The sequence below is a fragment of the Cherax quadricarinatus genome, chromosome 42, assembly GCF_038502225.1.
Source record: "Cherax quadricarinatus isolate ZL_2023a chromosome 42, ASM3850222v1, whole genome shotgun sequence".
Taxonomy (NCBI): Eukaryota; Metazoa; Arthropoda; class Malacostraca; order Decapoda; family Parastacidae; genus Cherax; species Cherax quadricarinatus.
Window position 1 is genome coordinate 9,948,095 of NC_091333.1, and position 27,500 is coordinate 9,975,594.

Below are 27,500 nucleotides of genomic sequence, written 5' to 3' on the forward strand. Positions count from 1 at the left end.
TTATAATCAAATAAAGCGCTAAATTGACAAGGGTCATGCAGCGCTGCTGGGCAGAACATAATGCTGGGGATATAAACAGCTAGGTGGAGAAGGGATCAGAGGTGAGGGCAGGAGAGGGCTGGAAGGGACGCTAGGGGTTACGTATCAAAGTTAGTATAGTAAAGCAGTTGCTGACAAAAGTCAAAAAGTAATGGTAAGTCAAAGTCAGGACCGTCTGCAAGATAGGAAGATAAGGTAAGAGTACTTCCTATCTAAATAATATCAATTTTTCATGTTATTGATCTAGTACGGTTCCTTGAACATTGAGCTTCTCGTGTCTCCCACACAAAAATTCTTTGCAGTATTTAATTTACCTATAATGTTCATATTTTTTTTTTTGCGCAGAAATACCTAACGGGAATGGAAAGAAATACTAGACTTTTTTTCTCTCCAATTTCTATTGGAAAAAGGAAAACTTTAAGAATTGCCTAAATTTATTTTTCCTCGAACTTTTCGATTTCATTTCGCCCATAACTCATTTATTATTATTATTATAAAAAAGAAGAGCTAAACCCAGTAGAGTCACTCATAACTCGAGAAGTCGTCCAATCAGCATCAGTTTTTAAACACTTAAGTACGGTAACTAGGACCAGACTCTTAGAATTAGATTATTATAATCATGGGGAAGCACTGATTATATTATAATTATTGCAATCATGGGGGAGCGCTAAACCAGTAGGATTATACAGCGCATGTGAGGGGAATGGAAGGCACTCAGGCTTAATCCAGGGAACTGGAGCACAGATCCAATTCTCCAGATCAAGAGCCCCTCACCAGTATCAAGGAACCTCCTCCTGAGGGGCTCGCATCGACGCCCCCTAAAGAGGCTTTTTGTATATTACGGTTTTAGTTCTCCCAATTAATGTATGTGTACTGAAAGTGTATAATATTGTCAGCTTACTGTATTCCGTCTCTACCCTGTAACTTACCAATTATTATAATCATATTTAAGCGTTAAACCCACAAGGGTCATACAGCGCTGTACTTACCAGTATCTTGCTGCACTAGGTATGAATAAATTATTAACGAGTGGAGTTTTCATTTCCCCATCTTGAATGTTTCTCTTAAGACTAAATATTATTTAGTAAGGTTAAAGTTATATGGAAGAGAGTGAAGATGAGTGTATTATTATTACAATCTAAACTTAAGCGCTAAATCCGCAAGGGACATACAGCGCAATAGTAAAAGCAAAATGGTGACTGCACTAGGCCAACTATTAACTCGCATTTACTATATCGAGAACTAGGTTGAACTGTCGCTCGTGATATTGTTATAATCTTGGGGAAGCGCTAAACCCGTGGGACTGTACAACGCCTGTGGAAGGGGGGGATGGAAGGTATTCAGGCTTAATTCAGGGAACTGGAGCACAGATTCAATTCCCCTTGAGGGGAAATTATCCATCGGCACTTAGTTCAGTAGGTCTACTAAAATCCAGTTTTTCTCGCCAGTGTAGACATCCCCATCACTTAATAATGATCTTAATTTCTACATGTACAAGGTATACAGACCTTACTGACGTCAATGATAATCAAAACCAAACGCATACTATATAGAAAGCCCCTGTGTTCTGCAGAGCGATCCACACCAGTCGACTAATACCCAGGTACTTATTTTACCGCTGAACATGGAGAGCAGGAGATCGGGGATCGAACCACAGACCTCAATGTGTGAGCCAAGTGCGCTAACACTCGAGCTACGGGACACCCATCTTGGTTGATATGGTTCATCAACTACAACACCAGGGTCATTTTTTTTAAATCAGTGATGAGCTAAACTCATTGGGGTCACAGCACTCAGAGGCAGTCATTACATTCACGGGGTTATAAAGCGCCTAGGAGGATGGAAGGCATTCAGATGTAAGTAAAGTGGGACACAGATCCAATTCCCAAGATCAAGAGCCCCTTACTAGCACCACGGAGCCATCCTAGAGAGGATTAAGACTGCACTGTAACAAGTGTCACCACCAGACAAGAAAACTTGAATCCTTAGTATTATTACAATCAAAATTCACCACCAGACAAGAAAACTTGAATCCTTAGTATTATTACAATCAAAATTAAGCCTAACTCTACAAAATTGTGGCTCGAATCCCTGTGTGATAAGACCCAGATAACGGAGGGAGGGGGGGGGGCAGAGCAAGAATGCAAGGTCTGATGATTCAGCGACCCATCAGGTAGTTCTAACACTGCATCATACGAGGCAAGGCTGGAAGCAGTCTCACTACAGTTTTCTTCTCTTTACCTCTGGATATTAACTCGTCGATCGACAAAGGGTAGGTAGAGGTCATCCAAATTACCTGTGGATATGGTTGTGTGAAAAGGGCGGATCTACTATGAACCTAACGAAGCTTAACGACTCACGAAATTGTAATGACACGATTGCAAACAAACCATACCACGGCCGTGGCATGGTTTAACGAAACTTAAGCTTCAGGACCCATAATATTACCCGGAGGGGTCCCAGAAGAGATTTTAGTCCACATTGCATAAAATTTTGGGTCTACTGTAAGAGAATGCTTTTTTTTTAAATATGCTAATAATATAATGTAATTCAATACAAAATAATAGTTAAAATAAAAATTAAAAAGTTATTTAAGTACAATGTAACCTAGCCGTTGCTGGTTAAGAAGGGGCCCTCATAACAGTTCAAGCTTCAGGGCCCCAAAAATGTAGGTCCGCCACTGTCTATGTGTGCAGTAGATCATTTTTGTGCTGAATAAATATGCAGTTGCAGAGAGGGAGACTTTATTGAAAAGTTTCGTCTGTGGAACAGGAGAAACGTATCAATAAAATTCCTCTCCACAACTGTGTCGTTTTCTCCGATTATTTGCTTTCCATCATTAAGTGCTGATGACATTTTAATCCAAGCAAAACATTAAGTTTAGCGGAGTCGTATACAGTTTAAACTTACTAAGAATTTATTCTTTATTGTTATGATTATATTTAATGGATGTCATATTGGCAGACGGCATCATAGAATGATATTTCTGTGTAATAATGTATTATGTTGTGGTTCGAGCCTCAACTTTCAACATGAGGTGATTATGTAAATGCCTCAATATTTGTAGTGTTTGAGTATTCTGAAGAAAATCTTACCAGCTGTTGTACATATAAACACTGCTGTCTGTTTAAATTTGTCTCCCAACATTAGGAGCAACTGTCAAGATGGTCAACGCGTTACGCACCATTGTGATAGGGAAATTTTCAGTCCTACCATGGACTGCTACTGTGCTCTCAAGAGTAGGCTGCCGTGGCCTGTCTTCCGTGGCTGGAGTAGCCCCGTCCCTGGCAACAACTCGCTCCCACACACAACCTCGGCCACAGTCAGACATCCCTGGACCCAGGTCATGGCCAATTCTAGGCACCTTGCCTGCAATGTTTACTGACCCAGGTAAGACCCAACGTAACCCTTCCAGTTATGATAGAAAGTGTTAATTCCAAAAATTATCCGTGATAAATTATTTTTTACTAATTTCTTTTGCACAGCAAAATGTGCTCTAATTTATTTTGTTTCTTGTACAGCCTATGACTCCACTAGGCTGCCCCGTCTCTGGCTCTCCTACTTCAAGAAGTACGGGTCAATATTCAAGCTGAACCTCCCTGGGCAGGGAGATGTTGTATTCCTATCTGATCCTAAGGACATTCAACATCTATATAAAGAGATGTTTGAAAAGCCTAACAGACCAATTATGGATTCCCTTAAGAAAGTTAGGTTAAACAACGACGCCAAATTCTTTAGAGCTAAAGGAACTGGAATCCTTACTGAGTAAGTAATTTTAATCTGTACTTATATTCTATGTTAATTGTGTATTTAAATCATAAACGTTAGCAAAGGACATCAAAAAAATATCTTGTTCTGCTTTTCATGTCTTCATACTTGTTAATAATTCATCGTTTCATACGACTCTAGTTAATTGAATTCGATCTTACGAAGGTGTTGGCATATTATATGAACACTACAAATAAACTCCTGGTTAATCCTTTCCTTTATGGTAAGGGAGCACTGTAGCAGGCGATGAGGCTCCCTGGTGGATCACTTCCATGATTATGTAATTCTTTCTAGACTCTAGAGGAGCCTAAGCACGACCTTTATTCAAGTTCATGTACACAGTATTATTTATTGCCCTGCTTAATTTTTTTTCTCTCAAGGTCACGTTGTACACTTACACATTAGTGTTTCGTGTAAGTGTACACTCAGAATGGTGTGTATACTTACATCACAAAATCACTAATGTTTTACTATAATTTGTTGACACTTATAGTGAAACAAACCACTTTCCTAACAGGCAAGGGGATGACTGGTGGAGGGTGAGAAAACAGGTCCAGGTACACGCCACGAAGCCCAAGGCCGTGGCTCAGTACCTGCCCCAGGTCGACCAGGTGGCACAGGAGTTCGTCGCCAGGTAAGTGAGGGATGCAGCGGGGAAGGCTGAGTGATGCAAAATTTGTTTGTAAGACAATAGCTCTTCTAACTGGGCTTATCTTTCATGCCATGTATTTTGCATTTGCTTTGAACTGTAGTTGCGCTTTGTTACGTTGCCGGAGAAGGGGCTCTTGATGCATGAAATTGAACCTGCCCTTGCCTTCCTTGTATCGAACCTAATTGCCTCACATTCCGCCAGACACTGTATGTCCCATACGGGTTTAGCGTTTCTCTTTAAATATACAAATAATAATATGTTTTGTTGCATAATCAATACTGAAATAAATCTACTTAAGAGATAACAAATAACAAAAAAAAAGGCACAATACCGTGACTGGAACGATACACAAATAACCCGCATATAAAAGAGAGAAGCTTACGACGACGTTTCGGTCCGACTTGGACCATTTATAAGGTCACAATGTGTGTGTACTCAAGAGAGCTGTTAAGGTACTTCAGAAAGCTATTTTAAGCACTCCCTTGTCAGCGATTTGTGATTTGTCTGATATGTTATTCAAAAAGCAACCCCTCTCACCCTCCCTTCTGAGAGCACGATATCTCCTCTGTAGTTAAAACAGGGGAATGATAACTCTTATCGACAGGTCAGCCGGACAGCGGGACCAAAAGAATGAACTTCCTGGTGACTTCGTACAGGAGATGTTCAAGTGGGCGCTGGAGTGTAAGTACCAGTAATGTTCTCAACATTTGTGACAATGCCCGAGTCTATAGAGATACTGAGTTATAATATTAGGTAAGAGTGAAAGTGGTACAAACGAGTTTTCTACAAATAAAATAAAAAAAAATGCATTTGTAATCTTTCATCAGTTGAAAAGTTACATCACCTCTGTGCTCAAATAATCAAATCACTTGTTTCCGCTCTATTGTTACATATAATGAGTTCATTTAAAAACTTCCAAACTAAAAATGTTAGCTAAGAGGACTGTCATACAGGAGTCTTACTAAATTAGTTAAATATTTTTTTCTCTCAAATACAGTAGAACCCTCGTATCCACTGATTCGGTATCCGCTGTTTCAGTTATCCACGGTTTACTGTGACCCAAAAATGCCTCTTAATTTTTCATAATAATGGCCCCAAAGTGCAAGACAAAAGAAGGTGGTAGTTCTCCATAGCCTCAGAGTAGCTGTGAAATGCTTCCCATCAGTGAAATAATGATAATTCTCCACTTATTGTTCATAATTTATCAATTAAATTTTATAATAGTTATGCATAAGACTTACATACGTATATGGTTTCAGTAACCACTGCAGGTCCTTGGAACGTATCCCTCGCGGATACTGGAGTCCTACTGTATTTGACAACAGTCTGAGATAAAAAAAAATTAAATACAAATGAGTTTAAAATTGTAGTAAAGTGAAAGATAATTGAATTTGAGAATTCTGAAGTTTTTATATTAAAGGCTTCAAACTCAGTGATACATTAGTGCGTGGATTGCTTACGTTAAAATAGTTGCGTCTTCCCCGTAGAGGTTCTCTCATACGTTGACCTAGTGTGCTTCAGGGTACATTTTTATCACTCTTGCCTGAGGCAGCACAATTTTCTAGTACGTTCATAGCCTTTATTTGCTAATTCTTACTCCAGTGCCAAGCTCTTTTACTGTTGTTGAATGTAACAGTCTCGAACCCTGGTTTAGTAAACATGAATCCAAATATACCAGAAACTTGAACTAAGTATATACTTTACATGATGGAATATATAGTCACCAGGCTTAAGAAAGACACTTTATCCCATTATGACTGTTTTAATTAAAAGCATATCCTGATGACAAGAATGCTACAGTGAGCCTACAAGCTCCTGTTGAAGAGGTCTTATCAATGTCTAGCATGCAAGGTCTATTATACATATATATATATATATATATATATATATATATATATATATATATATATATATATATATATATATATATATATATATATATATATATATATATATATATATATATATATATATATATACACATGTATATATACATGTACATATATATATATATATATATATATATATATATATATATATATATATATATATATATATATATATATATATATATATATATATATATATATATTGTGTATCTTTATACGTATATATACTTCTAAGCTGTTGTGTTTTGAGCACCCCTGCAAAAACGGTGATTATGTGTGAGTGAGGTGAAAGAGTTGAATGATGAAAGTATTTTCTTTTTGGGGATTTTCTTTCTTTTTGGGTCACTCTGCCTCGGTGGGAGACGGCCGGCTTGTTAATATATATATATATATATATATATATATATATATATATATATATATATATATATATATATATATATATATATATATATATATATATATATATATATATATATTTATTTTTATTATCACACTGGCCGATTCCCACCAAGGCAGGGTGGCCCGAAAAAGAAAAACTTTCACCATCATTCACTCCATCACTGTCTTGCCAGAAGGGTGCTTTACACTACAGTTTTTAAACTGCAACATTAACACCCCTCCTTCAGAGTGCAGGCACTGTACTTCCCATCTCCAGGACTCAAGTCCGGCCTGCCGGTTTCCCTGAACCCCTTCATAAATGTTACTTTGCTCACACTCCAACAGCACGTCAAGTATTAAAAACCATTTGTCTCCATTCACTCCTATCAAACACGCTCACGCATGCCTGCTGGAAGTCCAAGCCCCTCGCACACAAAACCTCCTTTACCCCCTCTCTCCAACCTTTCCTAGGCCGACCCCTACCCCGCCTTCCTTCCACTACAGACTGATACACTCTTGAAGTCATTCTGTTTCGCTCCATTCTCTATACATGTCCGAACCACCTCAACAACCCTTCCTCAGCCCTCTGGACAACAGTTTTGGTAATCCCGCACCTCCTCCTAACTTCCAAACTACGAATTCTCTGCATTATATTCACACCACACATTGCCCTCAGACATGACATCTCCACTGCCTCCAGCCTTCTCCTCGCTGCAACATTCATCACCCATGCTTCACACCCATATAAGAGCGTTGGTAAAACTATACTCTCATACATTCCCCTCTTTGCCTCCAAGGACAAAGTTCTTTGTCTCCACAGACTCCTAAGTGCACCACTCACTCTTTTCCCCTCATCAATTCTATGATTCACCTCATCTTTCATAGACCCATCCGCTGACACGTCCACTCCCAAATATCTGAATACATTCACCTCCACCATACTCTCTCCCTCCAATCTAATATTCAATCTTTCATCACCTAATCTTTTTGTTATCCTCATAACCTTACTCTTTCCTGTATTCACCTTTAATTTTCTTCTTTTGCACACCCTTCCAAATTCATCCACCAATCTCTGCAACTTCTCTTCAGAATCTCCCAAGAGCACAGTGTCATCAGCAAAGAGCAGCTGTGACAACTCCCACTTTGTGTGTGATTCTTTATCTTTTAACTCCACGCCTCTTGCCAAGACCCTCGCATTTACTTCTCTTACAACCCCATCTATAAATATATTAAACAACCACGGTGACATCACACATCCTTGTCTAAGGCCTACTTTTACTGGGAAATAATTTCCCTCTTTCCTACATACTCTAACTTGAGCCTCACTATCCTCGTAAAAACTCTTCACTGCTTTCAGTAACCTACCTCCTACACCATACACTTGCAACATCTGCCACATAGCCCCCTATCCACCCTGTCATACGCCTTTTCCAAATCCATAAATGCCACAAAGACCTCTTTAGCCTTATCTAAATACTGTTCACTTATATGTTTCACTGTAAACACCTGGTCCACACACCCCCTACCTTTCCTAAAGCCTCCTTGTATATATATATATATATATATATATATATTTATATATATATATATATATATATATATATATATATATATATATATATATATATATATATATATATATATATAGATAGGTAGATAGATAGATAGATAGATATAATATATTTAATACTGTCTACATACAAATTAGCATTATTTCGTATTAGCACTTAGTCTGGTGGCTCTCAATCAACGAATTGGATGCCTGGAGAACAGCAAGGAAGGATTGAAAATCATCAACTCATCCATCAACATGATGAATGCAGCAGGTGACTGTGAGTTTGGTATCCAATTGTGGAGGTACTTCCCCACGACTGCACTGAGAAACATGAGGAAGGCTCATGATGAACTTCTCGAGTAAGTACTTTCTTTTGTCATAAAATGAGTTTGTATCACCACTGGTATAGCACATCACCATCCATTATAAAACACACCACTCTCACTCGACAGAGTAATTTTGGAGAAGGTGCACGAAGCTAAGAGGAACCTGGAAGCACGCGAACCTGGTGATACTACAGAGTTGAACATCCTGGAGTCTCTCATCACAACCCCGGACCTCTCCTTTGAGGACGTTGTCACCTTCATGGTCGACCTCTTCTTCGCTGGTATAGACACGGTAAAATCCCAACTAGCATGCCTATACACTGGAAGTGCACATATAGAAGTGCAAAGTCTATAAGTGCGTCGTCTAGATATGCTACGTAATCTGGTTGTTTCTGGGGCTAATGTGCATAGATGTTGTTCATTTTTTTATATGTCTATAATTGAAACAGATGATCACAACAGATTCTAACTGCCATCCCAACACCCATCTCTCATTTTTTATTTACATTTTGGAGTGCCCTCTCAATATGTTTCATTATGTGCCAAATTTCTGAGACACAAAATATTGTTTGGCATTGACTAGCACACACACATGTCACTCTTGGGTTTTACTGCGCCCAATAACATTGTTTGTGTTTAAAAATCTCCCTCTTTGTAGACATCAATGACGACGGTGTTTACCATGTACTACCTGGCTCGGAACCCTGAGAAGCAGGCGCGGCTGCAGGAGGAACTTGACCAGGTGTTGGGCGATGGTAGTCAACCTCTTACTACACACCAAATGGCAAAGCTTTCTTATCTTAAAGCCTGTGTGAGGGAAACTCTCAGGTGAGGAAGTTATTTAACAGACTGAGTGAATTTTGAGGTAGAATCATAAACTAAATGGACGAATAAGAGTCCGAAGTGATCCTAAAATATTACTAACATATTTTAGGTAACAGGACACGTGCAACTATATAATCACATTAGTCGCACTTGTGTCTTTTTATCTAACATGTTGTCGGCAGTTCTGCCTGTATTGTTATTATTATTATTATTAATACAGAGAAATGTTGAGTAATGACAGACATGACCTTCAGTTTCACCTCTGTTCAAACTCGACCGAAAATACTCTAATCTTTGATAAGATATTTGGGTATATGATAAAAAATATAAGTATTATTTAGTAGCGATAGAGAAATACAGTACCGATAAAAATATAGTTGCAAATTATTATACTTGTTCAATTTATTATTAATGTTACTGATACATTTTGCAATAGTAATGATCATGAAACATAGAATATCTGTATGAATAAGGAAAGTAAAAATTACTGGAATATGATCGAGACTTTAAACTTTTTTCTCATTTTATAGGATTGAACACTGTACTTATTTATTATTTAACTTTTCAGAGTCATGCCGATAGTGCCAGCTGTAACTAGGAAACCAACGGAGGATATTACACTTCACGGCTACAGAGTCAAAGCTGGAGTGAGTAATACGCCCACACGCATTCACACACGAACACACACACACACACACACACACACACACACACACACACACACACACACACACACACACACACACACACACACACACACACACACACACACACAGGTGTCCCTGTTCGCAGATGATGTGAAGTTAATGAGGAGAATTAAATTAGATGAGGATCAGGCAGGCCTTCAAAGAGACAGGTGGTCCAGCAACTGGCTTCTCGAATTCAACCCGGCCAAATGCAAAGTCATGAAGCTCGAAGAGGAACAAAGAAGACCGCAGACTTAGTATAGGCTAGGTGGCTAACAACTGCAAACCTCGCTCAAGGAGAAAGATCTTGGGGTGAATACAACACCGAGCACATCTCCGGAAGCACACATCAACCAGATAACTGCTGCAGCATATGGGCGCCTGGCAAACCTGAGATTAGCGTTCTGATACCTCAGTAAGGAATCGTTCAAGACTCTATACACTGTGTACGTCAGGCCCATACTGGAGTACGCAGCACCAGTGTGGAACCCACACCTGGTCAAGCAAGTCAAGAAATTAGAGAAAGTGCAAAGGTTTGCAACAAGGCTGGTTCCAGAGCTAAGGGGAATGTCCAACGAAGAAAGGTTAAGGAAAATTGGTCTGACGACACTGGAGGACAGGAGGATCAGGAGTGACATGATAACGATATGCAAAATACTGCATGGAATAGATAAGGTGGACAGAGACAGGATATTCCAGAGATGGGACACAGAAACATGGGGTCACAATTGGAAGTTGATGACTCAGATGAGCCAAAGGGATGTTAGGAAGTATTTCTTCAGCCACAGAGTTGTTAGGAAGTAAAATAGTCTGGTAAGTGATGTAATGGAAGCAGGAACCATACATAGTTTTAAGACGAGATATGATAAAGGTCATAGAACAGGGAGAGGGAAGAACCAGTACCGGTCAGTGAAGAGGCGGGGCCAGGAGCTGAGTCTCGACCCCTGCAACCACAATTAGGTGAGTACAATTAGGTGGGTAAGAGCGGGCTCGCGCACACACACACACACACACACACACACACACATGTATACACACACACACACACACACACACACACACACACACACACACACAGGTTTACAACAAGACTACTCCCGGAGTTCAGGGGTATGTCCTAGGAGGAGAGGTTAAGGGAAATCGACCTGACGACACTGGAAGACAGGAGAGATAGGGGGAAGATATGATAACGACAGATAAAATACTGAGAGGAATCGACAAGGTGGACAAAGACAGGATGTTCCAGAGATGGGACACAGCAGTAAGGGGTCACAGTTAGAAGTTGAAGACTCAGATGAATCACAGGGATGTTAGGAAATATTTCTTCAGTCACAGAGTATACACACACACACACACACACACAGTGTCACTGAAAATATATTTATCTTTATCAGACTTGGGTGTTCGTTAACGTTCAACAGTCTGGCAAGAATGAAGATTACTTCCCTCGGGCATCAGAGTTCCTGCCTGAGCGATGGCTGAGGAGCCAAGAAGACCCTCAGCCTAACCAGTTCGCTTCCATCCCCTTCTCTATAGGTACTCGCATGTGTGTTGGCCGGAGATTGGCCGAGCAGGAGATTTACGTCCTTCTCGCACGAGTAAGTGCAATAAACACTGGGTACCTGCAAAAAAGTCTTGTTATATAATGTTAAAAAGCTCTGAATAGCCGAAAAATTTAGTGGTTTGTAATTCGTGCAGTGCAACTTATCTAAACGAAATCAGTACGAATTTTATACATGTTTTTTTTCCTACTTTTCAGCTGTTTTCGAAATATAACTTCGAGTACAAGTACGATGAGTGGGATCCCACATTCAGGGTTCTTCAGAATCCTGACAAACCTCAGAAGTTTACCATGACAGAGCGTTGATGATCCTGTGTCCGTCTTCTTTTCTCTACGCCTTCACTTTTTTTTTTTGCAATGTTATATGTTTTACCTTAAAAATATTAATATCTAACTCACAGCAAGTTCCCAGTTATCTTTTTTTGGGGCCTATTTGTTTTGCATTTGTTTTATAATTACAAATATGTTGTGACAACGTTTCGCTCTGTTTAGAGCGAAAAGATGACAGAATAAAACTTTCTTTTCTCTTTGGTCTTTACTTCAATACTGTCTGAAGTTGACTTGTGCATTAAATAAGTGTTAGTCGACTGGTGTAAGTGCCATCCTGAAGGGCAAGATTAAGGACCCCAGTGGAAATACAACAACAACAACAACAACAATAATAATAATGATAATAATAATAATAATAATAATAATAATAATAATAATAATAATAATAATATCTTTATTTACCACAAGTACATGCAGAAGGTATACAGTCCTAGCTGACATCAATGATATACTACTATATAGAAAGCCGCTTGTTATGCTGAGCATTTCGGGCAAATTAGGTCAGTGTTCCAGGATGCGACCTACACCAGTCGACTAACACCCAGGTACCCATTTTATTGATGGTGAACATTGACAACAAGTGGAAAGAAACACGCCCAATGTTTCTACTCTGGCTGGGAATCGAACCCAGGCCCTCGCCATGTCTTCTTGATTCGTCGGTGTTCTCCCGGCCCGGGTCTTTTCCAAGTGGTGGTCCGACCTTGGCTCATTGTCGAAGGAGTGTCTGAGACCTAAGTCTGCAATGGGAGGAGGTACAAGTACCTCCGCATCGTTGGGACTAGCTGTCCCCAGGCCTAACCACATTCTCCTCCCTCAAGGGGTTCGTAGGGAGAAGCTAGGCCTCTCTGGTCTGCCATCCCCGCCCCAAGGGGGCTAATGGGAATGACAGTCTTGTGAGCTGCAAACTCTGGCTCAGGCACCTACCCTACCCTAGAAGTTAAGATAAGATAAGATTTCGTTCGGATTTTTAACCCCGGAGGGTTAGCCACCCAAGAAAGTCAGTGCGCCATCGGGGACTGTCTAACTTATTTCCACTGGGGTCCTTAATCTTGTCCCCCAGGATACGACCCACACCAGTCGACTAACACCCAGGTACTTATTTGCGGGAGCTTTAGCCACCAGGCCACCAGAGCCCCCAAATACTGTAGTAAATAAAAATATTATTATTATTTATTATTTATTATTAATTATTATTATTATTATTAATTATTATTAATTATTATTATTATTATTAATTATTATTAATTATTATTATTATTAATTATTAATTATTATTTATTATTATTATTAATTATTATTATTATTATTATTATTATTATTATTACTATTTATTATTATTATTTATTATTATTATTGTTGTTGTTGTTACTGTTGTTGTTGTTGTTGCTTTCTGATAATCTTTGCTATAGTTATACATCTATAACATTTTCTTTCACATGCGAATGATCACATGTAAAAGAAAATGGTATAAATGCAGAACTATGATATCTTGAACACCGGAGCGGGCTAAGTTTATGTAGGTATACGTACACAAATACAGTTACATAGATTATCATACATAGCACCATATGTGTAGAGAACCTGGGATAACCCAAAAAAGTCAGAGTTACTTATTTCCATTGAGGTCCTTTTGTTACCTTATCGATAATATTACATCGTAAAAGTTAGAAGCGGTACATAAGAAATTATATAAAAATGACACACAAAGCAAATTATGTAAAATATTGAATTATAGATGATAAAGATAAGATAATCGGAATACACTTAACAATGATCGGAAAACTTCCCTAGTCGCAAGACGCTACAATGATCGGTAAAGCCAAGTGAAAGACAAGATTTTGCTCGAATTTTTAACCCCGGAGGGTTAGCCCGGTGGCCTGGTGGCTAAAGCTCCCGCTTCACACACGGAGGGCCCGGGTTCGATTCCCGGCGGGGGGAAATTCCGACACGTTTCCTTACACCTATTGTCCTGTTCACCTAGCAGCAAATAGGTACCTGGGTGTTAGTCGACTGGTGTGGGTTGCATCCTGGGGGACAAGATTAAGGACCCCAATGGAAATAAGTTAGACAGTCCTCGATGACGCACTGACTTTCTTGGGTTATCCTGGGTGGCTAACCCTCCGGGGTTAAAAATCCGAACGAAATCTTATCTTAGCCTCCCAGGATAACCCAAAAAAAGGCAGTGCGTCAACGAGGGACTATCTGACACATATTTGTTTGCGAGACTGACCTTAAGAAAAAAACATTGGCTAAGTGAAATATTTTAAGATAGAACAATAGCTCTTAGCCTGACCAAAAAAAAAAATCAACGGAATACACAAAGACATATCTGGTAATGATGAAATCACACAATATATGTAACTAGCGTTGTATCAGATGTAGTAAAGAGTAGTAATAGGTGGATTGTTAGTTAAGATAAGATTTCGTTCGGATTTTTAACCCCGGAGGGTTAGCCACCCAGGATAACCCAAGTCAGTGCGTCATCGAGGACTGTCTAACTTATTTCCATTGGGGTCCTCAATCTTGTCCCCCAGGATGCGACCCACACCAGTCGACTAACACACAGGTACCTATTTGCTGCTAGGTGAACAGGACAACAGGTGTAAGGAAACGTGTCGAAATGTTTCCACCCGCCGGGGATCGAACCCGGGCCCTCCGGGCTATTTAGGTACAGGTACATATAAATACAGTTACACAAATTATCATACATCGTAACATATGTAGAAATTACTTAGGATAATCCAAAGAAAGGTCAGACATTTCCATTGGAGTACTTGATTTCCATTGTTGACAAGTAAACCTCACGTTGGAGAGGCAGGATCTAGTTCTCTTGTTTATGGTTCTTCCAAAACAGAACATCAAAACACAAGAACAGAATAGCACTGGCCCATCCTTGGCAGGCCCTTCACAGGAATTGAGAGATTGGAAAATCACTCTAGCGAGAGCACACATATTTTTCACAATTTTTGCTAAAAATTTATCGAGTTATTTAAAGCTAAATACAAGTACCATATTAACATTTCTAAATCTCTCCTACATTATTCTTAAAGCAAAGAAACTCTCCACAAAATCCTAGAGGGACTAGTACCGAACTTGCACACGAAAATCACTCACTACGAAAGCAAAAGACTTGGCAGACGATGCACCATCCCCCCAATGAAAAACAGGGGTGTCACTAGCACGTTAAGAGACCATACAATAAGTGTCAGGGGGCCGAGACTGTTCAACTGCTTCCCAGCACACATAAGGGGGATTACCAACAGACCCCTGGCAGTCTTCAAGCTGGCACTGGACAAGCACCTAAAGTCAGTTCCTGATCAGCCGGGCTGTGGCTCGTACGTTGGTTTGCGTGCAGCCAGCAGCAACAGCCTGGTTGATCAGGCTCTGATCCACCAGGAGGCCTGGTCACAGACCGGGCCGCGGGGGCGTTGACCCCCGGAACTCTCTCCAGGTAAACTCCAGGTAAACAACAAAATAATAATAATAATAATAATAATAATAATAATAATAATAATAATAATAATAATGATAAAAATACTATTACTACTGCGAATAATAATAATAATAATAATACTAATAATAATAATAATAATAATACTTCTACAATTACTAATATTACTACTACTACTTTTATTATTACTCCTACTACTACTACTACTAATAATAATAATCAGTACAGAAGGAAAATTTACTTCTCTTTATTGTAAGTTGGGTCCAGGAAACGTAAAGTATTTGGTCTGGTTTTCCTGGTTGTTGGCTGGATGGGACGAAAATAGGTACAGCCAGAGAGGGCAGAGGTGATGGAACACTCAGTGGCAGAGAGTGTCTGTCTGGTCGCTAATGTTATTCAGTGCAGGTGAAGTGACGGCTTATTCTCTGTTTAACTCTGACCATCATTAAGAAAACATTTATATTTTCTGTTATGTTTGCCTGCATGTCGTACGTACTATAGTGAAGACCGTACAACATCCTTAGTCATTCATTGTGAAACTATAGAAGAGCTTCATACATCACGATGAAAAATGTGAGAGTGTGAACCTAGGAAGCTACGGCGAGAAAATAAAGTTTGGGAGGTCATGCTAGCGACGGGACACAGAATCTGCTTCTCTAGCGTGCAATGACGAACGAAAGAAAGACGCGACACTGGCTTGTGTGTTCCCTTTTGGTCATGGTGATTGGGGTGATGTATCTGTCTAGAGGACATATAGGGCTTCAAGCAAGCGGTGTGATTCAGTATAGGAAGCCTGGTGATATAGAGGATACCCGCGACTCCGGAGCTGGGCTGCTGAACCCTCATCAGGAGTGTCAGTCTATGTTTACAATTGACAAACATGACGCTGATTGGAATTCAGGCAAGTTTTACACTCGATCGTTCTCTCATCTCTCTCTCTTTCTCTCAGCCAACATGCAGCGAGATCAGCAAGATATAAAAATATTTTACAAGCAAATAATCATGAGCTCTGAAAGTGATGACAAATTGCACGGTAACATAAAGTACAGTTAACCCTCTTCTTAAAAAGTTTTACTGATGGGTAAAAATTATTAATCCGCGAAAGAAATTTTAGTTACTAATTTTCTGTTCTCATTCCACTTCTTTTTAACCTTAAATCTTTTTTTATGCGTATATGTGTGTGTATTTTTACATTTACCTAGATGACGGCACCTAAGCTGAACTCCAGCTCCTGTGCCCAATTCTTCTGGTAGCATAAGTTGGCCTACACATATGTGATATTGACTTTTTTCTTCACCTACGTATCCACAGATGCTCCCTATGCTGGTCTTAGTCACACTCTCGCCTCGCTGGTGCATCTGAGTGACGCCTCCAACGACACACTCAAGACAAGATCCCAACTTGAGTTCTACTCTGGCACTCGCTTACAGCTAATGAATGGTTCCATCCCTTACCTTCCCTGCCCGGTGAGTCTATTCTTTTTTTTTAGTTTAATATGTTTATTATGCACCCCATACCCATCCTGTGGGCGGTAGTCAAAAGATTACAGAGGTACATAATTGGTCCAGGGACTGGACTCCAAAGTTTTGATAGCTGAGCAAGTTACAGAGGTAATGAACTCACAATTTACAAAGGTAATGAACTCACAATTCACAAAGGTAATGAATTCACAATTTACAAAGGTAATGAACTCCAGGTAAGTCTGGTCACAATCATGACAAGTTACAAAGGTATTTACAGATTACAGAGGTACGTAATGGGTCCAGGGACTGGGCCCCCAAAGTTTTGATAGCTGAACTAGGTACAAAGGTAATGAGCTCACAAGTTACAAAGGTAATGAATTCTGTAGAATGGTTACTTACGTTTATACTTTGGCTACAATCATGAACAAATTATAGAGTAATGAGCAATTCACACTTCCACACCCGGTCACAACTGTAATGAGTTATTGGTGCAAATATTGATTGTTGAGTCACACACACCACACACACACACACACACACACACACACACACACACACACACACACACACACGCACACACACACACACACACACACACACACACACACACACACACTTTAGTTTAATATCTTTATGCACCCCATACCCATCCTGTGGGCGGTAGTCAAAAGATTACAACACTGTAATACCTCATTTCCGCCATTCAGTGACATGATCTTATGATTAAGTTTAATTTAGTTATCCATATATATATGACTTTAAATCAGCAAAGGCAATCGGCTAGTTAAGCTAAAATATATCAACATTTGGTATATACACCGAGAGGTGGATATCTCTTAGTGAACATGCACTGAGAATATAGCCTGTACACTAGTAGTTAATATCTTAATCCCTTAAAAGGAGTGTTTAAGAAAACTCCAAGTGTATATGTACTTGAGAATAATACACAACTGTGTATATATAACCTTTGCCTCAGTTGTATTCCTTTTCACATATCGTTGAACACTGTCATTGGGATAATGTTTCGACCTCTTAACATCTCTATCAAGTCAAATTAATAGATCGAAACGCTGCGTGTTCTGCAAAGTGTATCTTTCTTTCAGTATTGTCGCCAGCACCGTGCCATTTAGCTCAAAGTATTTGTGCCTGTACTTATTAGATCCGGCTGTATGAGTCGAGGGAGATAACTCAATGTACCTACGCCAGGACTTCGAGAGGACTTGCTACATGGATTGCCCTCTACGGAGACTCCACCCTGAGACAGAAACTCGAAGTCCTCCTTGACTTACTACCACACGGATTCACTTACTCGTATTTCCTCAATGGAACACAGGTCAAGTGTGCATTAATTCTCTTGTTTTCATTTTCTTGATTCAGATTAAGATCTTGATCCCTTCACCAGCATCAGTACAACTTCCTTAGAAAGAGAGGAGTGAGCAGTCATGAGCTGTTCTATTACTGCTACTACTACCACTACTACTGCTACTACCACTGTTACTACTACTATTACTATTACTACTACTACGACTACTACTACTACTACTAATGCTAGTACTAGTGCTAATACTAGTACTACTACTACTAATAAAAAAAACAATAATAATAGTACGTACAAGGATATAATTATACAATGAACATGATAAATTATTATATAATTCTTAGAAAAGTGCCAAACAAGAAAAGGGAATTTCAAACCCGGCATCTTTCAGGTTTCTTCAGAGGAGTTCAAGGCCATCGTGTCGTACGTGCTCGAGTACCGTCCACTCATGTTTGAGGTATTTGGCCATCGACCGAAAAATCCATCGACGCTGAAAAACAAAACACACCCCTCGGAGAGCTTTCGGAACGACGATAATTACCACGAGGGCAACAACGGGAGCAGAGGGTATGATGATCAAGGGGAAGATAACAGTCACAGAGGAAATAACGATCATAACGGAAATAACGGTCACTACAACAACACCATCAGTGGTAATGGAAATTTCAGAGAACACAACCGAAATCGTTATAGCCTAAACGAAGGTCATGACAACTGGAAAGACAACATGGTCAATGTCATGGACATAGTGGCTGCGAAATACACTAGGAATGGCCAGATCTACGGCGCCCAGGCCGATGGAGACACCAGCGATCCTTCCTACGAGCTCCGAGTGACCTTGATCTGGGCTACTTGTGGGTCAAGGTCTGGGAAGGCTGCCGAAAGAGACGCTCCCAAAGTTACAAAATTACAGGAATGGGCTAAAGAAGACATCATACCTGACATCATTATACTGAGTATAAAGAGATGGATGTTACGTCTGATATCATTATTCTGAGCAAGAGGTCGTGGATATCATACCTAACATCATTAATTTGAGTATAATGTGGTAGATGTCACACCTGACAACATCATGTTACCTAAAACCTGGTGGATGTCATGCTTGACATCATTATGCATTGTTATAATGAGTATAACCTGGAGGCTTTCTTACGTGACATTAAATTTAACAAATTTTTGGATGGTATACCTGGCACACCTCACACTGTGTATAACATAGTGAATATCAAACCCATGCATATAATAATAATAATAATAATAATAATAATAATAATAATAATAATAATAATAATAATTTAATAATAATAAATAATGATAATATAATACTAATAATAATAATAATAATAGTAATTTAATAATAATAATAATAACAATAATAATAATAATAATAATAATAATAATAATAATAATAAATTTTAGGTTTCGGAAAATGGTTTATATGGCTGCGACAAGAGCAGCCAGAGTTGATACCCTTCACTGAGCTGGACTTGTGGACGAAGCCACTGGTGGAACCCTTGACCGTCCTGGCTAAGAGAACACGGGTGCTCCTCATGTCTCAAAGCAGGTAAGCTTTGAGGGGCGAGAAACGCAGGGGAAAACGAGGGGGGTAATTTAATTGTAAAAGCAATTCGTAGCGCAAGTGGGTCGAGGTAAACTGAATTTTAGAAGTAATATGAAACGCATTTCCCGGGATGATCATCACAGAGTCAATTTATTTAAAAAAATATGAAAAATGAATTGTCAATAAAAAATAACTTGGTAACTGTAATTAATTATGACAATATATATATATATATATATATATATATATATATATATATATATATATATATATATATATATATATATATATATATATATATATATATATATATATATATATATATACATGTATATATATATATCAAATAGCAATGTCCAATAAACTTGTACTCAAACTGTGGTTCACATGACATTACGCTGTTTTGGGTAAGTGACGAAATGGAAATCCTTAAGCAATTAGGAGAAAATGACAGATCACACCTGAGAGGGATCCATAAACCGGGACTCGTTAGGTATTAAAGTGGGTTGAGGTGTATAACTACATGTTATACATCTCAACCCATATCTGTGAATGTAGTTTTTTGCTGTAACGTTTTCAAAACTGATCCCTGTTGTGGGTTTTCGAAACCAGTGCCCATCTTATTTGTCAGCGTGAATATGTGTTTATTGTTCAGAAAGAAATGAAAGTACCGAAAACTCGGCTTCTCTCTGTTGAGGGTTATTGGTGCATTGTGTAGTGAAAGTACCGACATAGTACGTCTGAAATCAGTAAATAAGCTTATGAGCATTGTCTGCATCGCTATTGGGCCGTGCAGACCCCCTTGCCTGACGCTCCTCAGTAACCTGACAGCAGTGGTACGAGGAGGTGTTGTGCATTCGCTGCCTGGATGAGGTAGAGTGCGGACGTGCTTTGCACCCCTCTACTGTTTCCCAGACGAGCTAATCAGTCAACGACATGGCGCCAGGTATTCGCAGGAGAGTGAATACTGTGGGCATTGAACTTATTAGTGGGGCTTTAACACCTACGTCAGTCGATGTGTTATTGCCCAAAATTATACGAGAGACATATGGCATCAGAGACGAGGATTTATATGGAGTGGCACTGAACGGTGTATATAGAATTTTCGTGAAAGTGCTAACTGCTCAAGTATACGAGGCTTTGGTTGATCGTTACCAGGATGTCAGCATTACTGTAACACCGGCAGTGAGGGTCAAGTTGATTGATGTATCAAGACATTATTCGTGGGTTAAGCTCCGCAACGTGCCTTTTGAGGCTGATGAGGTAGATATTCGAAATGTTTTCGAACGTTATGGAACTGTACATCTGGCCCAACCTGGCAAATGGGTAAAAGGTGCTTACACAGGATTTCCTGAGGGTTCTTTTAATCTCAAGATGACGCTTAGGCATCCTATACCCTCGTATGTATATCTCGAAGAGTTTAGAACCCAGGTAATGGTAGCGTATGCGGGGCAGAGGCGTACGTGCCGACTGTGTGGCGAATTTGACCATATGGCGGCAGACTGTGGCAAGCGGAGTATGGCTCCTGGGCCGGCAAGGGGCGGAGCCCCTGCGCATGAGCACCCGATGCCTAAGGAAGAACGGGGGCAAGGAGGAGGGCGTGGTCGCATGTGGAGTGAAGAGGTAGTGGCTCCTCCAGTGGAAACGGAAGAAGTGGTGATCCATGAATCACCTGGCCCATCAACAGTGGCTCCTGGGCCGGCAAGGGGCGGAGCACCTGCGCATGAGCACCCAATGCCTAAAGAAGAACGGGTGCAAGGAGGAGGGCGTGGTCGCATGTGGAGTGAAGTGGTGGTGGCTCCTCCTGGGGAATCGGAAGAAGTGGTGATCCATGAATCACCTGGCCCATCAACAGTACAGTTGTCAAGTGAGGAGGTACAGGAGGGCGCAGCAGTGAAGGCTATTGAGGAGGAGTTGGAGACGGTGATACAGGCTATGTTACAGTCTACGGAGGTGGAGAGTTACAGCGAACAAGACCCTGGGATCAGGGTAGAAGGTGTGTGTGGGGAAGGGGAGGATCAGGTGGCACCTGTGGTGGACAGTGCGAGTGCCATGGAGGGGCATGGAGGCGGATTAAGGGTGGTAGAGGTGGAAGTCCATTGTGCTGGCTCCCAGGACTCCGATATGGAAACTGAGGGAGCTACAAGGAAAAGGGCAGCAGCGTCAGATTCGGACGATGTTCTGACACCGGCGGAAAGGCCGGGGAAAAAGACATGGGGTTCTGGTATCCAGAGTGACTCTGCGAGAGGGCCACAACAGAAAAGGGGGGGGATGGTTGGGAAGGAGGGGGGAAACTGTGGCAAAGGCACAGTCCAGGGGAACAGTCTGAAAGGGAAGAATCTTGACATGAGGCGGGGAAGGAAACCTTAAGCTGGCCTCAGGTGTGTAACAATAAATATTAATGGTCTGTGTGATGGTGTTAAACGGGAGTGCTTCAGGATGTTTTTGAATAGGTATAAGGTTGACGTAGCATTTGTGCAGGAGCACAATTTTAAGCTTGGTCGTGAATTAGTGGTCCCTGGGTATCAGGCTTATGTGTTGCCGTCTGAGCGTTTAAAAGGAGGAGTGGGTGTGTTGATCAGGGAGGCGGGCCCGTTTGTATTGCATAGGAAAGAGGGGGGGGGGGGAGGGGGGAGGGTATTACGTGTGGAAGGATGGTGGATGGGAGAGAGAGTGGCGTTTGTGTGTGTGTATGCCCCAGCAGAAAGTGACGTGAAAGTGAAGATGGATTTTGTGCGGGAGGAGCTCGTGTATTACCTACGCACGTTACCATCTGTCGCGATTGTGGGGGGGGATTGGAATTGTGTAATTAAGAAGACAGACGTGGAACCCAGAGGAGCGGGATATTTTTCCTCAGTCTTGGGGGGCCTGCTTAGAGATCTTCAGTTACGTGATGCTTTCGGGGGAGGTCTGTGGGAGGTGGAACATACGTTTATAAGAAGGGGATATGCGGCTCGTTTGGACAGGTTATATTTATCTCGGAGGGTTTTGGTAGAGTCTTTTAAAACTATAGAGATGGTGTCTTCCGATCATAGGGCGGTATTAGTGGAGGTGGGTTGGGATGCTTTGGCTCGTAGGCAGGGAAGTTATTGGAAACTGAACACGATGGTTTTGGGGGATAGGGAGGGAGTGGAAGCGTTTGCAATATTTTGGGAACAGCTCTGTGCCGAAAGAAGAACTGAGGAAGACGTGGTAGGATGGTGGGATAGTGTGGCTAAGTTACGAATACGTCATTTTTATGTGAGGGAGGGCAAACGCATTAATCAATTGCGGTATGGTTTGTCAAATTACTTAGAATCTAGATTACGGAATTGTTACGAGGGGGGGGAGGTGGCCGGGGTGTACCCGGTGGAGGATATACACATGTTGAAGGACAGAATACGGGATTTGCAAGAAGAACGTTTTGCAGCTGTACGGGTACAGGCGGGGTTAGACGAAGTACTCTGGGGCGACAAGCCATCAGCTTGTGTGCTGCGAGGACAGAAGGTACGACAGCGAACGACTACAATACCAGGTTTGCAAGTCATATCTTCTGTGGGGGGTTTTAGAGAGGGTCAGGTATTAATGGACACCAAGGGGATGAGTGCATATGCAGATAGATGGTTTGAGGAATACGGGAAAAGTAGTGGGGTGGATGGTGAGGTTCTTGGGAAGGTATGTGAGTATGTGCCGTGCAAACTGGGGAGGAGTGATCGGGAGGCACTGGGTGGGGTCATTGAGGAGGGGGAAATATGGAGAGCCCTTATGGACATGAGGAAGGGTAAGGCACCCGGGATCGATGGTTTACCTAGCGAATTTTATGTACAGCACTGGGGTCTGCTTAGGGGTTTCCTAGTAAGGTTAATGAATGCCATGAAAGACGGAGGTAAGATGGGAGAATCTCAGGCAACGGCGGTGGTGGTGTTGGTCCCAAAGGGTAAACAGCAGAGTACCCTTCGGGATTATCGAGCCATTTCATTGCTTTGTGCTGATTATAAATTATTTGCGAAAATTCTTGGGAATCGGCTTAAATGTGTTGTGGGGAGGGTCGTGTTTGAGTCTCAGTTTGGTTTACCTGGTAGGTCAATGAGCGTGGGCCACGGGATTATCAAGGGGTTCCTGGAGGACATGGAAAGGGAAAGAGGAGCGTTGGTGGCGTTGGATTGGCAAGGGGCTTATGATAGGGTGGAAAGAAATGCTTTGAGGGATATTCTCCTACGACAGGGGTTTGGCGAAGAAATAGTGGGGTGGGTGGATACGCTGTACTCAAATGCGAAGGTAAGGGTGCAAATCAATGGGTGTGTGGGGGGGGGGTGTCAACATGGAGCGGGGTCTTCGGCAGGGATGTCCTTTATCACAAATATTGTTTGCATGTGTTCAGGATCCCTTTTATAGGATGGTGGAGGATCGTCTAAGGCCGGGGGGGAGGGATGGTGAGCTGAAGCCGTGGCCTGGTTTGGTGGGCTATGTTGATGATACCACTATTTTGGCAAGTGAGGAGACACGGTTAGGACTTTTGGGGGAAGTTGTACACACTTTTGGGAGAGCTACTGGGATGAAGGTAAATCTGGAAAAGTCAATGATCATGGGGCTGGGAGAGTGGACAGAGAGATTAGAGTGGGGATGTGATGTTGTGCAGCGGAGGACCAGGAGTCTGAAAATCTGCGGTGTCATGTATGAGGCTGACCTGAGTGCTGCAAGGGTTAGCAATTCGAATAGGATGGTGGAACAGGTGCAGCGACGGTTGGGAATGCTGCGACCTCACCATTTAACCCTTAGGCAGCGTGTAATTGTCATCAATGTATTACTATATAGTAAAGTCTGGTTTGTTTCGGCTGTGATGCCGTTAACAGGAACGGCGATCACGAGTATTTTTAGAATGGTGTTCAAATTTTTGTGGGGTTCAGGGTGCAACTGGTTGCGAAGGGAGGTAGTGACATTGCCGGTATGTAGGGGAGGGTTGGGTTTGTTGGACTTGAGAAAGCGCGTGAAATGTGTGTTTATTAAGAGGGAAGTGACGAGTGCAGGTGGATGGAGGGAGGGTCAGCTAGATAAGGTACATGCTCACCTGAGGAAATGGTATGGAGGGGCGGAAATGAAGGAATGCGAGACAGTGTTACGCGCCTTAATGTTAGCCAGAGAACCAGGAAAAGTAAAGGTGGGAACGTTGTGTAAATTGTTAGAGAGACATGTAGTGGCGCCGGTTGAAGGGAACTACCCCATGTATGCATGGGATGTAATATGGCGAAGGTTTAGTAAATTAAGGATACGACCTAGGGCGCGTGAGGTTATGTACCGTTTCCTGCATGGGATTTTGCCAACGGGAGCGATGCTCCGAGACAGGAGGGTTATTGAGGGTGGGGGGTGTGGCAGATGCAGTGGGGAAGAGACTGCGTATCATGTCGTCTATTTTTGTGAAGGTTTGGAGTGCATCAGGGTATGGATGCGTAAGGTAGTGGTGAGGGTGGGGGGCCAAGGGGTGGCGGTATTGCGAGCGTTGAGTCTTGATATGAGTGGTGTGGAGGAGAGTGTGGTAAGAGGTTTAGCATATGTCATCGTGGACTACATATATGTTTTATGGGGTATGAGGGGGAAGGTGGGTGGGGATGTGCTGAGAAGGACTTTGGCGGCGACGTTTTATCGAACTTTGTGTCGCAACAGAGACATTTTTGGGAAAAGGTGGGAAGAGTATTTTTCTGAAGGTTATAGAGGACTAACATTAGGGATTTTATTGGCGTTATAAGGGGCTTTAACTGCCGGGGTGAGTGGGTTGGTAAAAGGGGGGGGGGTTCAGGGGATTTCAACGGGCTCACCTCCTTGGGAATGCAGTGATGTGGTTGGGTGTGATTGGAGGTACTAGTGTGTGACCAGATGAGAGGTTGTGCAAGATAAGTTTTGCTTAGTTCCCTTGATGGGGAAGGTGTAAGGAGCAGATTAAATATATAACATGTATTAATGTATAACCTATAAATTATATAACATATATATTTCTTTGGTAGCGTATTATGTTCCACTTACACTGGTATTGCAATTGAATTTGAATTTTCTTGAGAGGGTTTTCCTTTCACTATTTCCTTGAAGCACTGAGTTATTTTTGTTTTATTGTAACGTGGGCCAGCATCAGTTTTGGTAGTAATTACCTATTATTATTGTTCTTATTTAAGGTATTGTAATTTTGGTAGTCCTGTACCATTCATGGTTGTAAATAATGCTTCCTCAAGTGACATGTGTCATAATAATCCTAAATTGAGGATAATTAATGTCATGATTATTCAGGTTGGTGATAGGGTTAGTTTTTAATGTGTGTGTGTGAGTGGGGGGGGGATGATGGGTCACCTGTGTTGCAGCACAGGTTTCTTAATAAGGCATATTGTAGGTCTGGTGTATTTGTTGAGGGTGGTATTATGGGTGATTGTCATTAAGCTTGGAGCATTATTGTGTTGAGGTTGTAATTTTAGGAGTTTTATTAATAGCCATTTTGTGGCCTTTGTTATTATAACTTTATTCCTTCTTAAATTGTGATATGTTATAAAAACTTGTATATAGTAGACTGGCAGATGTTGCCTGGATTGTTTTGTGTTTATATATTGATTTACTGATGTTGTCCTTGATCATTTTTTTGTATATGTACCTATTAATATCTGTACATGAAGTTTTTAAATAAAAAAAAAAAAAAAAAAAAAAAAATAAGCTTATGTCAGACATAACATATCTATAAAATAATAATAATAATAATAATAATAATAATAATAATAATAATAATAATAATAATAATAATAATATTAGCAATAAAATAATTTCCATAATAATTTATTAATAATTAAAATATAGTGAAAAATTTCATCAATGTACCCCTCAAGGAAGGTTCCTTGATGTTGGTGAGGGGCTCTTGATTTAGGGAATTGGATCTGTGCTCCAGTTCCCCGAATTAAGCCTGAATGCCTTCCACATCCCCCCCCCCCAGGCGCTGTATAATCCTCCGGGTTTAGCGCTTCCCCCTTGATTATAATAATAATTCATCAATGTACAGTAGTTGTTGTAGCGACATATTATATAACAATGGTTATAAATGACCATAATTTTTAAAGGGGTGGACCGGTAAGCCAGCGGAAGGCCTCGGTCAGATGACCAAAAGCTCCAAAGGCGGGTCATCATCTGACTAAGACCCGCGTCAGGAAACATTTGTCTTGTTTCCTGACGAACCTTACCTAACCTAACCTAACCTAGCGACATATACGTCGGGTCACAATCTGGAAAAGACTGGAGCCGGGGCAAGACTGTGGAACCTACTACGGTAGTGGATTTTCTATCCTTACCCATCCTTCTTCCTTACCCATCTCACCAAAGCTCTGGTCTGGACAAGAACAAGAACTACGGTAGTAACAGGACAACATTGTTTCAGGTGGCGAAAATACAACTTCGAAGACGCTGATAAAGAAGAAGATGGCAAGATCTTCTGGTCTAAGAAACTGTTGACATCATTGTTTGCGGACAGTGTTCCTCTCATCGACACCTGGCTTTCCAACACACTCAGGCATGATTATAAATATCTCTTGTCGACACCTTTACAGTTTTCGTCTGGTGTATATAAAAAATACTGGCCTCATCGTGGCACACTGTAAACAGCCAGTCTTCGCTGGCAAACGTGATTTTTAAAACGAAATTACTCAGATTTTTTTTTACCCCCTCAGGTCAACGGGAGCCTGGCAGTGGGAC

General features: G+C 41.1%; 3 protein-coding genes across 3 annotated transcripts in view; all 3 read left to right on the top strand.

Moving 5' to 3' along the window:
- The window catches only part of LOC128695010 (probable cytochrome P450 49a1), a 15,985-nt gene extending 14,841 nt beyond the window's left edge, over positions 1-1,144 (top strand). The window contains exon 11 of the mRNA XM_053785406.2: positions 1-1,144. This exon is cut by the window's left edge and continues 137 nt beyond it. The gene's annotated coding sequence lies outside the window, so the exon portion shown is untranslated.
- Positions 1,145-2,183: 1,039 nt separating this feature from the next.
- On the top strand, positions 2,184-12,209 carry LOC128695623 (probable cytochrome P450 49a1). Its single transcript, XM_070093275.1, has 11 exons — positions 2,184-2,311; positions 3,190-3,429; positions 3,561-3,804; positions 4,325-4,441; positions 5,064-5,140; positions 8,454-8,643; positions 8,737-8,902; positions 9,269-9,438; positions 10,004-10,082; positions 11,516-11,719; positions 11,881-12,209. The coding sequence occupies exons 2-11, from the start codon at positions 3,204-3,206 to the stop codon at positions 11,986-11,988; spliced, it is 1,581 nt and encodes a 526-aa protein (XP_069949376.1). The 5' UTR covers positions 2,184-2,311; positions 3,190-3,203; the 3' UTR covers positions 11,989-12,209.
- Positions 12,210-16,343: 4,134 nt separating this feature from the next.
- Positions 16,344-27,500, top strand: part of LOC128695696 (uncharacterized) — a 12,683-nt gene continuing 1,526 nt past the window's right edge. The window contains exons 1-7 of the mRNA XM_070093155.1: positions 16,344-16,364; positions 16,717-16,929; positions 18,086-18,259; positions 18,636-19,221; positions 19,664-19,808; positions 27,187-27,318; positions 27,476-27,500. The exon at positions 27,476-27,500 is cut by the window's right edge and continues 85 nt beyond it. Of these exons, the coding sequence (XP_069949256.1) occupies positions 16,344-16,364; positions 16,717-16,929; positions 18,086-18,259; positions 18,636-19,221; positions 19,664-19,808; positions 27,187-27,318; positions 27,476-27,500 (1,296 nt within the window). The remainder of the gene's footprint in view (positions 16,365-16,716; positions 16,930-18,085; positions 18,260-18,635; positions 19,222-19,663; positions 19,809-27,186; positions 27,319-27,475) is intronic.